Source organism: Oncorhynchus mykiss, chromosome 4, assembly GCF_013265735.2.
Source record: "Oncorhynchus mykiss isolate Arlee chromosome 4, USDA_OmykA_1.1, whole genome shotgun sequence".
Lineage (NCBI taxonomy): Eukaryota > Metazoa > Chordata > Actinopteri > Salmoniformes > Salmonidae > Oncorhynchus > Oncorhynchus mykiss.
In genome coordinates this window covers 19,225,457-19,237,437 of record NC_048568.1, presented here as the reverse complement: position 1 = coordinate 19,237,437, position 11,981 = coordinate 19,225,457, and the positions used below count along the sequence as shown (strand labels likewise).

The window sequence follows — 11,981 nt, the reverse complement described above, 5'->3', positions numbered from 1 at the left end:
TAGTTACTCCACAATACTAACCTAATTGACTGAATAAAAAGAAGGAAGCCTGTACAGAATAAAACTATTCCAAAACATGGATTCTGTTTGCAGCAATTTTCAAGCATAGTGGTGGCTGCATCATGTTATGGGTATGGTTGTAATCATTAAGGATTGGGGAGTTTTTCAGGATAAAAAATAAATGGAATGGAGCTAAGCACAGGCACAATCCTAGAGGAAAACCTGATTCAGTCTGCTTTCCACCAGCCACTGGGAGATTAATTCACCTTTCAGCAGGACAATAACCTAAAGGCCAAATCTACACTGGAGTTGCTTACCAAGACGACAGTGAATGGTTGGCCAAGTTACAGTTTTGACTTAAATCTACTTGAAAGTTTATGGCAAGACCTGAACCAGTAGGTACAGTGCCTTGCGAAAGTATTCGGCCCCCTTGAACTTTGCGACCTTTTGCCATATTTCAGGCTTCAAACATAAAGATATAAAACTGTATTTTTTTGTGAAGAATCAACAACAAGTGGGACACAATCATGAAGTGGAACGACATTTATTGGATATTTAAAACTGTTTTAACAAATCAAAAACTGAAAAATTGGGCGTGCAAAATTATTCAGCCCCTTTACTTTCAGTGCAGCAAACTCTCTCCAGAAGTTCAGTGAGGATCTCTGAATGATCCAATGTTGACCTAAATGACTAATGATGATAAATACAATCCACCTGTGTGTAATCAAGTCTCCGTATAAATGCACCTGCACTGTGATAGTCTCAGAGGTCCGTTAAAAGCGCAGAGAGCATCATGAAGAACAAGGAACACACCAGGCAGGTCCGAGATACTGTTGTGAAGAAGTTTAAAGCCGGATTTGGATACAAAAAGATTTCCCAAGCTTTAAACATCCCAAAGAGCACTGTGCAAGCGATAATATTGAAATGGAAGGAGTATCAGACCACTGCAAATCTACCAAGACCTGGCCGTCCCTCTAAACTTTCAGCTCATACAAGGAGAAGGCTGATCAGAGATGCAGCCAAGAGGCCCATGATCACTCTGGATGAACTGCAGAGATCTACAGCTGAGGTGGGAGACTCTGTCCATAGGACAACAATCAGTCGTATATTGCACAAATCTGGCCTTTATGGAAGAGTGGTAAGAAGAAAGCCATTTCTTAAAGATATCCATAAAAAATGTTGTTTAAAGTTTGCCACAAGCCACCTGGGAGACACACCAAACATGTGGAAGAAGGTGCTCTGGTCAGAAGAAACCAAAATTGAACTTTTTGGCAACAATGCAAAACTTTATGTTTGGTGTAAAAGCAACACAGCTCATCACCCTGAACACACCATACCCACTGTCAAACATGGTGGTGGCAGCATCATGGTTTGGGCCTGCTTTTCTTCAGCAGGGACAGGGAAGATGGTTAAAATTGATGGGAAGATGGATGGAGCCAAATACAGGACCATTGTGGAAGAAAACCTGATGGAGTCTGCAAAAGACCTGAGACTTGGACGGAGATTTGTCTTCCAACAAGACAATGATCCAAAACATAAAGCAAAATCTACAATGGAATGGTTCAAAAATAAACATGTCCAGGTGTTAGAATGGCCAAGTCAAAGTCCAGACCTGAATCCAATCGAGAATCTGTGGAAAGAACTGAAAACTGCTGTTCACAAATGCTCTCCATCCAACCTCACTGAGCTCGAGCTGTTTTGCAAGGAGGAATGGGAAAAAATGTCAGTCTCTCGATGTGCAAAACTGATAGAGACATAACCCAAGCGACTTACAGCTGTAATCGCAGCAAAAGGTGGCGCTACAAAGTATTAACTTAAGGGGGCTGAATAATTTTGCACGCCCAATTTTTCAGTTTTTGATTTGTTAAAAAAGTTTGAAATATCCAATAAATGTCGTTCCACTTCATGATTGTGTCCCACTTGTTGTTGATTCTTCACAAAAAAATACAGTTTTATATCTTTATGTTTGAAGCCTGAAATGTGGCAAAAGGTCGCAAAGTTCAAGGGGGCCGAATACTTTCGCAAGGCACTGTATATTCAATGATCAACAAACATTTTGACAGAGCTTGAAGAATTTTGAAATGAATACTGGGCAAATGTTTCACAATGCAGGTGTGGAAAGCTTTTAGAGACTTACTGTCACGTTCGTTATAAGGATCAGACCAAGGCGCAGCGTGGTATGCGTACATTCTTATTTATTTAAAGGATGAACACTGAACAAACTAACAAAATAACAAAACGTGAAGCTATACAAACAAGTGCTGACAGGCAACTACACATAAACAAGATTCCAACAAACACCAAAGGTAAATGGCTACCTAAATATGATCCCCAATCAGAGACAACAATACACAGCTGTCTTTGATTGGGAACCATATCAGGCCAACATAGAATTACAAAAACCCCTAGACCTACAAAACCCTAGACATACAAAAACCCTAGACAATACAAAACTAGCGTACCCAACCTAGTCACACCCTGACCTAACCAAAATATAAAGAAAACAGATATCTCAGGTCAGGGCGTGACAGTAGCAAACCTGAACCTATAATGGAGGGTCCGGGTGGGCATCTACCCTCGGTGGCGGCTCCGGTTCCGGACGCAGCCCCCCCTCTTTATGCTGATCCCTCCGCCTTTGTAGAACCGGACCATGGATCATCGCCGGAGGCTTTGGACTGCGGATCATCGCCAGATGCCCCGGACTGGGGACCATCGCCGGGGACTGTCGCCGGAGGTTCCAGACTGTGGACCGTCGGTGGAGGTTCCGGACTGTGGACCGTCGGTGGAGGTTCCGGACTGTGGACCGTCGGTGGAGGTTCCGGACTGTGGACTGTCGGTGGAGGTTCTGGACTGTGGCCCGACGTTGGAGGTTCCGGACTGTGAAACGTTGTTGGAGGTTCCGGACTGTGAAACTGTCGCCGGAAGCTCTGGACTGGGAACTGTCGCCGGAAGCTCTGGACTGTGGAGGCGCACTGGAGACCTGACGCGTGGGACCGGCACTGGTGGTACCGGGTTGAAGATACGCACCTCAGGGCGAGTGTGAGGAGCAGGCACAGGACGTACTGGACTGTGGAGGCGCACTGGAGGTCTGGTGCATGGGACCGGTACAGGTGGCACCGGGCTGAAGACACGCACCTTAGGGCGAGTGCGGGGAGCAGGCACAGGACGTACTGGACTGTGGAGGCGCACTTGAGATCTGGAGTGTAGAGCTGGCACAATGCGTCCTGGCTGGATGCTCACTTGAGCCCGGCAAGTGCGGGCGCTAGCACAGGACGCACTGGGCTGTGCAGAAGTACGCAGAGACGGCGCAGGATATCCTGGTTCAAGGAGGTTTACTGGTGACCAGGAGCGCTGAGCCGGCACCATCCGTCCTGGCTGGATGCCCATTATAGCCAGGCAAATGCGAGGAGCTAGAATAGAGCGCACCGTGCTATGAATGCAAACTGGAGACACCATGCGCATCACTGCGTAACACAGTGTCTGATCAGTCACACGCTCCCCACGGTAAGCACGAGGAGTTGGCTCAGGTCTCCAACCTGACTCAGCCAATCTCCCCGTGTTCCCAACAATTTATTTTATGGGGCTGCCTCTCGTGCTTGTCTCGTTGGTACAACTCCTCATAATATCGCCGTTCCGCTTTCGCTGCCTCTGATCTCCTCCTTAGGATGGATGATACTCCCCAGCCTGCGTCCAGGGTCCTGCTCCATCCAGGATCTCCTCCCAGGTCCATTCCTCCTGACCATGCTGCTTGGTCCATTTGTGGTGGGATCTTCTGTCACGTTCGTTATAAGGATCGAACCAGGGCGCAGCGTGGTATGCGTACATTCTTATTTATTTAAAGAATGAACACTGAACAAACTAACAAAATAAAAAAAACGAAACGCTATACAAACGAGTGCTGACAGGCAACTACACATAGACAAGATTCCAACAAACACCAAAGGGAAATGGCTACCTAAATATGATCCCCAATCAGAGACAACAATCAACAGCTGTCTCTGATTGGGAACCATATCAGGCCAACATAGAATTACATAAACCCCTAGACCTACAAAACCCTAGACATACAAAAACCCTAGACAATCCAAAAACCCTTGACAATACAAAACTAGCGTACCCACCCTAGTCACACCCTGACCTAACCAAAATATAAAGAAAAGGTCAGGGTGGGCGTGACACTTACCCAGAAAAACTCACAACTGTCCTCACCGCCACAGGTGATTCTAACATATATTGTCTCAGGGGTTTGAATACTTATGTAAGAGATATATTAGTGTTTTATTTTTCATATAGTATTTTAACAAATTACAATGGAACATTACAGAGCATTTTGTGTAGATCGTTGACAAAAATGACAATTAAATTCCACTTTATAACACTTTTTTTTTCTGAAGGCACTATACAGGACAATAACATACCTCAGCCTCTGCAAGAGAGAATGAAAACATCCTGTGTGGTGCTACACATATGAGAACATTACAGCACACAGACCTTTTCACCTCCCAACTTTCCCCAAATTCGAACTCTGGTGCCAAATAATGATCCAGTGCCTTTAATATGGTTAATCATTTGTTTAGATCATGATCCACTGTTCAGATTATGGAGATTTTCATCTCAGAGTGTGTTAAACTTCCTGTGTTTAGGGAAATGTGTCAGAGTAATCAGTTATCTAAGTATTATCCATGTTTCACAATCAAGTTCTAGAGAAACACTGAAGAAGATTCTGTAGAAACACTACAGGAAAACCGCTGGACGGTCAGTAATTTGATCTACCGTAGCAGTCTGTGATAAGAATAAAGACGTCCCACAGTCTGGCTGCATTCTGGCTGTTATGAGTATTGAGTTACTCATGTGTAGTTATCAAAAACCACCATCAGAAAAAATGGGATATTACTTTTTATGGAATATGGACCACAACGATGGGGTGGAGTGAGGGATACTTGTGTTCTGAGTGAAACATTATGTCACAGCCTATCTCATCAGATAACACCCACTGAACTATACTGAGCAGGCCAGGCACAGGAGAACACACTCTTCCAGTCTCTCCCCTGCCTGGCCTGCCCTCAATAATATGAGTCTTCTGGAGGGAGACATGTCCTGGCTTGTCCTCAGATGAACGCCAACACAAATAATGTGCTGAGATGCTAAACATGTTCATGAATATTTGTTTTGCATCACAACTATGCAATGTCAATATACCAATGCCATTGAATACCATGCCATTGAAAAAAAAATGTTTTAAATGTTGTGAATCCTTCCCCAGAAACAATAGAAAACAAAAACATTTGAAGTATATATATATTTATTAACAAAGTATCAAAAACAGAAAAATCAAAAGACAGAATAGAATTGAGTACTTAATTGGTTTCATCTTGTGGTTTTACCGGACTTGATACAATGTGATATTTCTCATTACACGAATACTTTTAGTGAACAATGTTTAAGTGAGAGAAGAAAATGGAAGGTGAAACAGAAAAACAAGACAGGTATTGAAGAACATAAAACAGGCGTGTCATCCTTCAAATGAAGTATTTCAGTAGTAAGCTCCCAGCCATGACTAGCATGCCTGTTTGAACACGAAACACTGAACTACACAAAAACAAATAAAACACATGGACGCCTGCGTCTCTCACCGTCTTCCTCTCAACCGTTTACTCACAAACACACACAGATAAACAGTACCTTACCATAAACCACACATGTTATTTTGAGACATTACAGAATATAGAGACAAAAGCTACTATTGATCATAAAAATGTGTTGTTTGCGCAATGAGCCTACCAAGAGGAAGTGGCAGCATAACCAATGGACTGAGGGGAGAGGGAAGGGGGTTGTTTGGCAGTGACTTGGTAATTGCAGCCAAACACTGAGGCAATTCATGTCATCTTCCAAGACTTCAAAGTGAAAACCTCAGACAAGCAGAGTGCTAAATAATTCCACTTAGATATCTAGCTACTTATACCTAGTGGTTCTATTTGATAAGTCCAGCTTCAATAACACAAACAAACACCTTTTTGAAGACAATAGGGAGGTGTAAATTGGTTTACATATATGTTATACAGTAAATACACACTTGTTTACACGTGAACAAAATGTAATAGGAAACACACAAGCATAACTTCAACATTTCAGAGAAAATACGACAGATCACTACAAAATCAGGGTCTAGTCAGAATACACCAGCATACAGAAATGTAATGAATGATTTTCAAGAAAAGAGTTCCGGGTCTAACAGTGCCATTGTCTGTCAGTAAGTTAAATGAAATGCTATCTAAGTGAATCAACATTACATGCACTCCCTATATTGTCCTCTTATTAGAGGGTTCCTGTGATATGAACTACACCTGTATCGTCTGAGTTAGTGGTAGTAGTAGCAGCTTCAGAGGTTTTTGTTAGGCTAGTCAAGGGGGAAGAAAGTGAGCTATAGCCAGAGCTAATACAGAATATATTCAATAACAGCAAACACTTCATACCTACGTATGCAAAAAACTTTCAATATGACAGTAATAACACAGCTATCAATGTCGCACACAGTACACAGCCATTAATATCTCTCCACGTGTATTGTGTGCCATAAAGATAGCTTATACAAGTAGTATTTTTCCTCAACAAGCATATATCTCAACTGACCAGTGAAATCATGTGCCTTTACCACTTTGACATCATGCTTTAGTACAAAAATAGAGAATCAGTAATTTACCTCAAATAAAATTGTAAAAGATTTAAGGAAACAATAAATACATTAGATGTATTTCTATGTTTTAGTGCTTTGACATTCGCCCTATGTGCCGGAACAGCCCAAGCCACCCTAGGTGGAACACGGGGTGTCCGTCCTTGTGCTGTCCAGTCCTTCCTCTTTTCACCAACCCAGCTGCAGTCACTATGTTGAGGAGCGGAACGTGTAAAGCTCCTTTGCTTTGATGGCCTGAAAGAGCCTTCACTTGATGCAGGTACAGAGTGCAGTAGCCAGGGGAAGGTGAGTGCTTGAGTGTGTAAGTAGTACCCTACTACCCCAGAGTGGGTGGATCAGAGATGGCCACAAGCGGTTGACACTGAGGTGTGGTGGTGATCAAGCTGACCCATCTGCAGGGTTCCCTCCTTGATCTGCTGGATGAATAGGTTTCTCTCGTCCTCAGGGGTCTGGCCGTTCTGGGCCCGTACGATGCAGGTGGGCCGGTGGAGGTTCAACATGTAGACCAACTGCTGCTTCTGATTCTTCAGCTCCTCAATCTGGGCCTTCAACTCACTGTTCACCAACTCTAGTTTCTCAGACTCCTGGAATAGTAGTTTGGTCAGATCCTGTTAACCATGTTGGTACATCTTTTGAATACTCAATTATGTTTAGTGTAATTGAGTTTGTATGCAAATAATTACATTGAGCCCTTACATAAAAAAGGGGAACCTCTACCCTTCACTTAAATCATAAAAAAAATATGGGAGATTAAATAGAAAGTATCACTGAGGCACATTCATGAGGCTCTAACTTTATTTTAAAAACCTTTTGAATAAATAAAGATATTGCATAATATAACAAACACTATGTCTACTTAATAAATCACAAAAGACCACTTGACAGTCTGGCAGCCTCTGGGTAAAATGTATAATCTCTCTCCATCCTAATAAGGCTGTACTGCCCTTTAAAATACATATTGAACGTACCTTTAGCAGACAATCCGTTTTTTCCTTCTTCTTATTCCTACATTTGGCAGCAGCTACTTTGTTTCTTTCTCGTCTTCTTTTCCTCCTCTCGCTTTCCTCCGGGGTCGCCTGATAAACACGCATTGGGAAAATGAACAACCTCGAATAACAGCACCAAACTAGTGTGTGCTAAAATGTGTCGGTAGACATGTAATTACAGTGTTCTGTATAGCTACGAATTAATTTACCACCGTCTCACACAATTCGGTGAAAACATAGGCCTATACAAAAAAAAGGCCCCTATAAGAGTTATTACTATGTAAGAATTACTATTGGCTTTATGCGGGCCAACAAATAACTGAAAAGGAGTAGATATTACAGTACGCGGCTAATGTCGACATTCTTACCAGTCTCTTGACACTTGTGGCTTCTGACCGTCTGTCTGAACTTGAGCTTGCACAGTCGCTCATGATATCGGTACTCAGTCCGTTGGACAGCCGCCTGTGCTGGATAGCGTAGCGCAACTCCTCCTTTACCAGGGGAGTGAAGTTGGTGAAGTCCTCGAGCGTGAGTGTTCCAGGTGGGGACAGGCAGGGCACAAAGGCTGACGCGCTGATCTCGGACAGGCTGAATCCCTGATGCTGAAGCATCATTATGAACAACTGAAACAAAAAGTGGTGCTCTGTCACATAACGCGTACTAAAATCGAAACAAAAGCAAGACAACAACCCTTGGACACTGGACTGAATAGAACGTCAGATAAGCAGCAACATCTTGACAAGTGAGCAAGACGATTAAAAAGCTTATAGAAAAGGTGTATTCACGTCAAAAAATATAGTTTCTTGCTAATGTATACCATTGGAATATTTTATAGGCCTACAAAAGAACGCTAGCGTGTTCTCTGTTATGGGTGTGATACAGAGGCTACGTCGCTACAATTCCACCAGACACAGCAGTTAAAGTTTTCTACATTGTAGCCCAACATGCCAACAATGTAACCCAACAATGTAACAATACCGGCAAATACATCCCTGTTAAACAATGTAACAATGCGTGTCACTTTTAAGGACAGTAAATGTAACATCTACCCAGTCGTCGGGTAAGTACAGTTCATTTATAATTCAAGTTTCAAAATAACTAATAAGACAAATATAAATAAACTCTAGTTTAATTCACAAAAACAAAAGTTACGAGTAGCCTAAGAATTGTGCATTTAAACCCGTTTTCTTTATGAATGGACATCGGTCCGTCTTAAACTATGCAACATTTCGGCTGTTGTGGGCACCCTAGGCGGATCTTCTGACACTTCGATCCAACACCGGAAGAAACTTCTTATTAAGAAAATAGACCTACCTGATTATGTTTTGAGTGAAGAAATTGTGTTAGACGTTGAAAGGCATTTATTCGGCTCCTGGGTGTGAGACTCTTCTGTTCTGTTAAGAAAGTTACAGTTGTCGACTGAGCGTTGCATCACCCCTTTTTATAGTGGACTCTTCGGCATTTACTAGTTGGTGGGCCGGTCGTGGTGACGTCATCCTATTTATAGCACCGTGGAAGCTTAGTTGCGATGATGCAATCCAGCAACCCTTTGTAGCACACCATAAAAGGGCAGGCTCAACCCCCTTTACTCACAAGGAATTTAAGTCGTAACATTTCATACTAATGAGCAAATACAGACGTAATAGTTGAATGATCCGAGGTGTTTTTTTGTCAAGTCTATGTAAAAAAAAAAATGTGTTAAAGGTATACATACCTTCAGCGAGGGGCTTGCCCATCTGAGATCCCTGTTAACATATCAGTCATATCATCTCTAGCATTCAGTGCAAGGGTATGTCTCGGCTACTAGCAAAAATAATAATAACAGTAATAATAATAATAAAACCTAGTTTATCAGGGAGCTTCCATGAAGTAGCATATTGCTTCTGAATTTAGCTTCTGAATGAAGTAAATGTATATTGAACTACAGTAATATTTTCAAAATAAGGATTTGCCTTTCAAGGTACTGTAATTTTTAAAACATTTGTTTGTGTGCTGTGTGTTGCTTTTGGATGTTATGTATTACTTATACCTAAATTACTTAGATTATTGAAATATTATAATTGTAGAGAGGTCATATCTGATGTTAATTACACGTTTATTACATAGTTATTCATTTAAGTGAATTACAAATCTTGAATGCTATGGGTGGCCAGGTGTCAGGACTTTATATATATATATCATGCATGAGCTATGGTCTCAATCTTACAGAGGACAGTTAATTTAGGTCTCATGGAAAAACTGATATTTTGAGGACTTGATAACAGGTATAAAATCCCCACTATTCCATGGTATCTTTGTTTGATTCCAAAACAAGATTAAACTGATAGGAAACTGTGGCAAACCATGCTAGTGAGACTGAAGTAATATAGGGTTCACTGCTTTAATTTCATAGTTGGAAAATCTTTCAGTTGTGGGTACACATAGATCAGTTTTAATTTCTCGGGCTAATTAAACGTTTTACTTTATATATTTATATATAAGATATAAACTTCTAAGTCATACTTGCATTTCAAGAGGTTTCAATATTTTTGCGAGGGGGCAAGGTAAGTGTTAGTTTTATTGTGTTTTGTATGTCATAAACATAAAGTGAGGATGGATGAAGAGATTTTCAAAATTATATTTTAAAATATGAAATAGCTTTTGAAATCTTGATAATTGTTCATAGGTGGCTCACTTGAAAGTGTTTCACTATAGTTTTGCCTCTGTTCAAGCTGTGCTGGCCTCTGGGAGAATGGTGGTTGGGAGTGTGGAGTAAGCGAGTACTGCATTCCTCTAGTTGATGTGAAGTGCGGCTTTCTGATGATAGTCAGGTCAGCCACTCTCTCCCCCCCCCCCCCCACCCCCCCCCCCTTGCCTGATCCCAGCTATTACCTTTGTGTTCTGGAAACTTTAAATCCTATCCCCAATCGTTCCACCATTAATCATTGCTGACCCTTCTGCTGGCTGCTGGTTTCATTTGTTTCTGTACAGACACATTGTTACCAGGGAGCCATATCATACATAGTAAGTAGTGGAAAAAGTACCCAATTGTCATACATGAGTAAAAGTAAAGATACCTTAAGACAAAATTACTCAAGTATAAGTGAAAGTCACCCAGTAAATGACTAAAAAGTCTAAAAGTATTTGTTTTTAAATATACTTAAGTATCAAAAGTAAATGTAATTGCTAAAATATACTCAAGTATTAAAAGTAAAAGTATAAATAATTTCATATCCCTTATATTAAGCAAACCAGATGGCACAATTGTCTTATGTTTTATTTAAGGATAGCCAGCTGCACTCTCCAACACTCAGACATAATTTACAAACGAAGCATTTGTGTTTAGTAAGTCTGCCAGATCAGAGGCAATAGGGATGACCAGGGATGTTCTCTTGATAAGTGTGTGAATTTCACAATTTTCCTCTCCTGCTAGCCATTCAAAATGTAACGAGTACTTTTGGGTGTCAGGGAAAATGTATGGAGTAAAAAGTACATTATTGTATTTAGGAATGTAGTGGAGTAAAAGTAAAAGTTGTCAAAAATATAAATAGTAAAGTACAGATACCCCCAAAAACTCCTTTAGTAGTACTTTAAAGTATTTTTACTTAAGTAATTTACACCACTGATCATAGTATTGGAAACATCCCTTTGTTGATTTTCCATATTGGAAGCTTTGTAGACATCATACAGTCATATAACCATGACTCCGAGGCATACCGTACTTGTAAAAGTTCATGTTAACTAGATGGCTTCCCCAAACGTGGATATTTACCTTAGGCTTAACATGTTTTGAATGTGAATTGTAAGCTAATTAAGCAATACATGTAAGGGTGTATACAAAAATAGTCAAAGTGTTCTAAGCACTGCAAGTGTCCTAAAAAAAAGCCATAAAGAGGATTTACAATTATTGCATAAAGTTGAGTGAAAAGAAAAGAAAACAGGAAAGGCAGCATGTTTAGGTTTAACCAACACCTCAAAGTACATTTGAAGAGTGATTCTTCATACCAAAATGTATTGATTTGATTTACTTTATCTGGTGATGAGATCATTGGGACCTTTATGTGTCATGGTTACTTGAGTGTTGTTGATATATGTTTTATACCCTCTCAGAAAGTTCAAGGCATATAAACAGTTACGCTGAGCCAAAGACCATGAGCAGTTTTCCAAACATACAACATCACCCAATGCATCTAGACAGCCTGGACTCCCAAGATATAATCACGTCATAGTATTTTACGTCTCACCATACGTATGCAGACAGGTGTTTCAAAGGTCTAGGGTCATGCCCGACCCTCAAAAAGATGTTGGGTCTGTGATACATCACA

The 11,981-nt window shown here is 41.0% G+C and overlaps 1 protein-coding gene across 2 annotated transcripts; it reads right to left on the bottom strand.

The window, feature by feature from the left end:
- Positions 1–5,284: 5,284 nt before the first annotated feature.
- On the bottom strand, positions 5,285–9,136 carry LOC110522249 (cyclic AMP-dependent transcription factor ATF-3). Of its 2 annotated transcripts, none has more exons than XM_021600480.2 (4): positions 8,992–9,136; positions 8,046–8,300; positions 7,660–7,767; positions 5,285–7,299 (listed from the first exon to the last, which is right to left on the bottom strand). In XM_021600480.2, the coding sequence occupies exons 2-4, from the start codon at positions 8,289–8,291 to the stop codon at positions 7,027–7,029; spliced, it is 627 nt and encodes a 208-aa protein (XP_021456155.1). In that variant the 5' UTR covers positions 8,292–8,300; positions 8,992–9,136; the 3' UTR covers positions 5,285–7,026. The 2 variants fall into 2 exon arrangements, with proteins under 2 accessions (XP_021456155.1, XP_021456156.1); XM_021600481.2 differs by having other exon boundaries at positions 5,285–7,275.
- Between the last annotated feature and the right edge of the window lie 2,845 nt (positions 9,137–11,981).

What these genes read in the sequence shown, in the direction of transcription:
- LOC110522249 (XM_021600480.2), bottom strand. Translation starts at nt 8,291, where the DNA reads ATGATGCTTCAGCATCAGGGATTCAGCCTGTCCGAGATCAGCGCGTCA. An exon ending in CCACAAGTGTCAAGAGACTG is followed by an intron (nt 7,768 to 8,045) that starts GTAAGAATGTCG and finishes CGTGTTTATCAG; the next exon opens with GCGACCCCGGAGGAAAGCGA. An exon ending in AAACGGATTGTCTGCTAAAG is followed by an intron (nt 7,300 to 7,659) that starts GTACGTTCAATA and finishes CATGGTTAACAG; the next exon opens with GATCTGACCAAACTACTATT.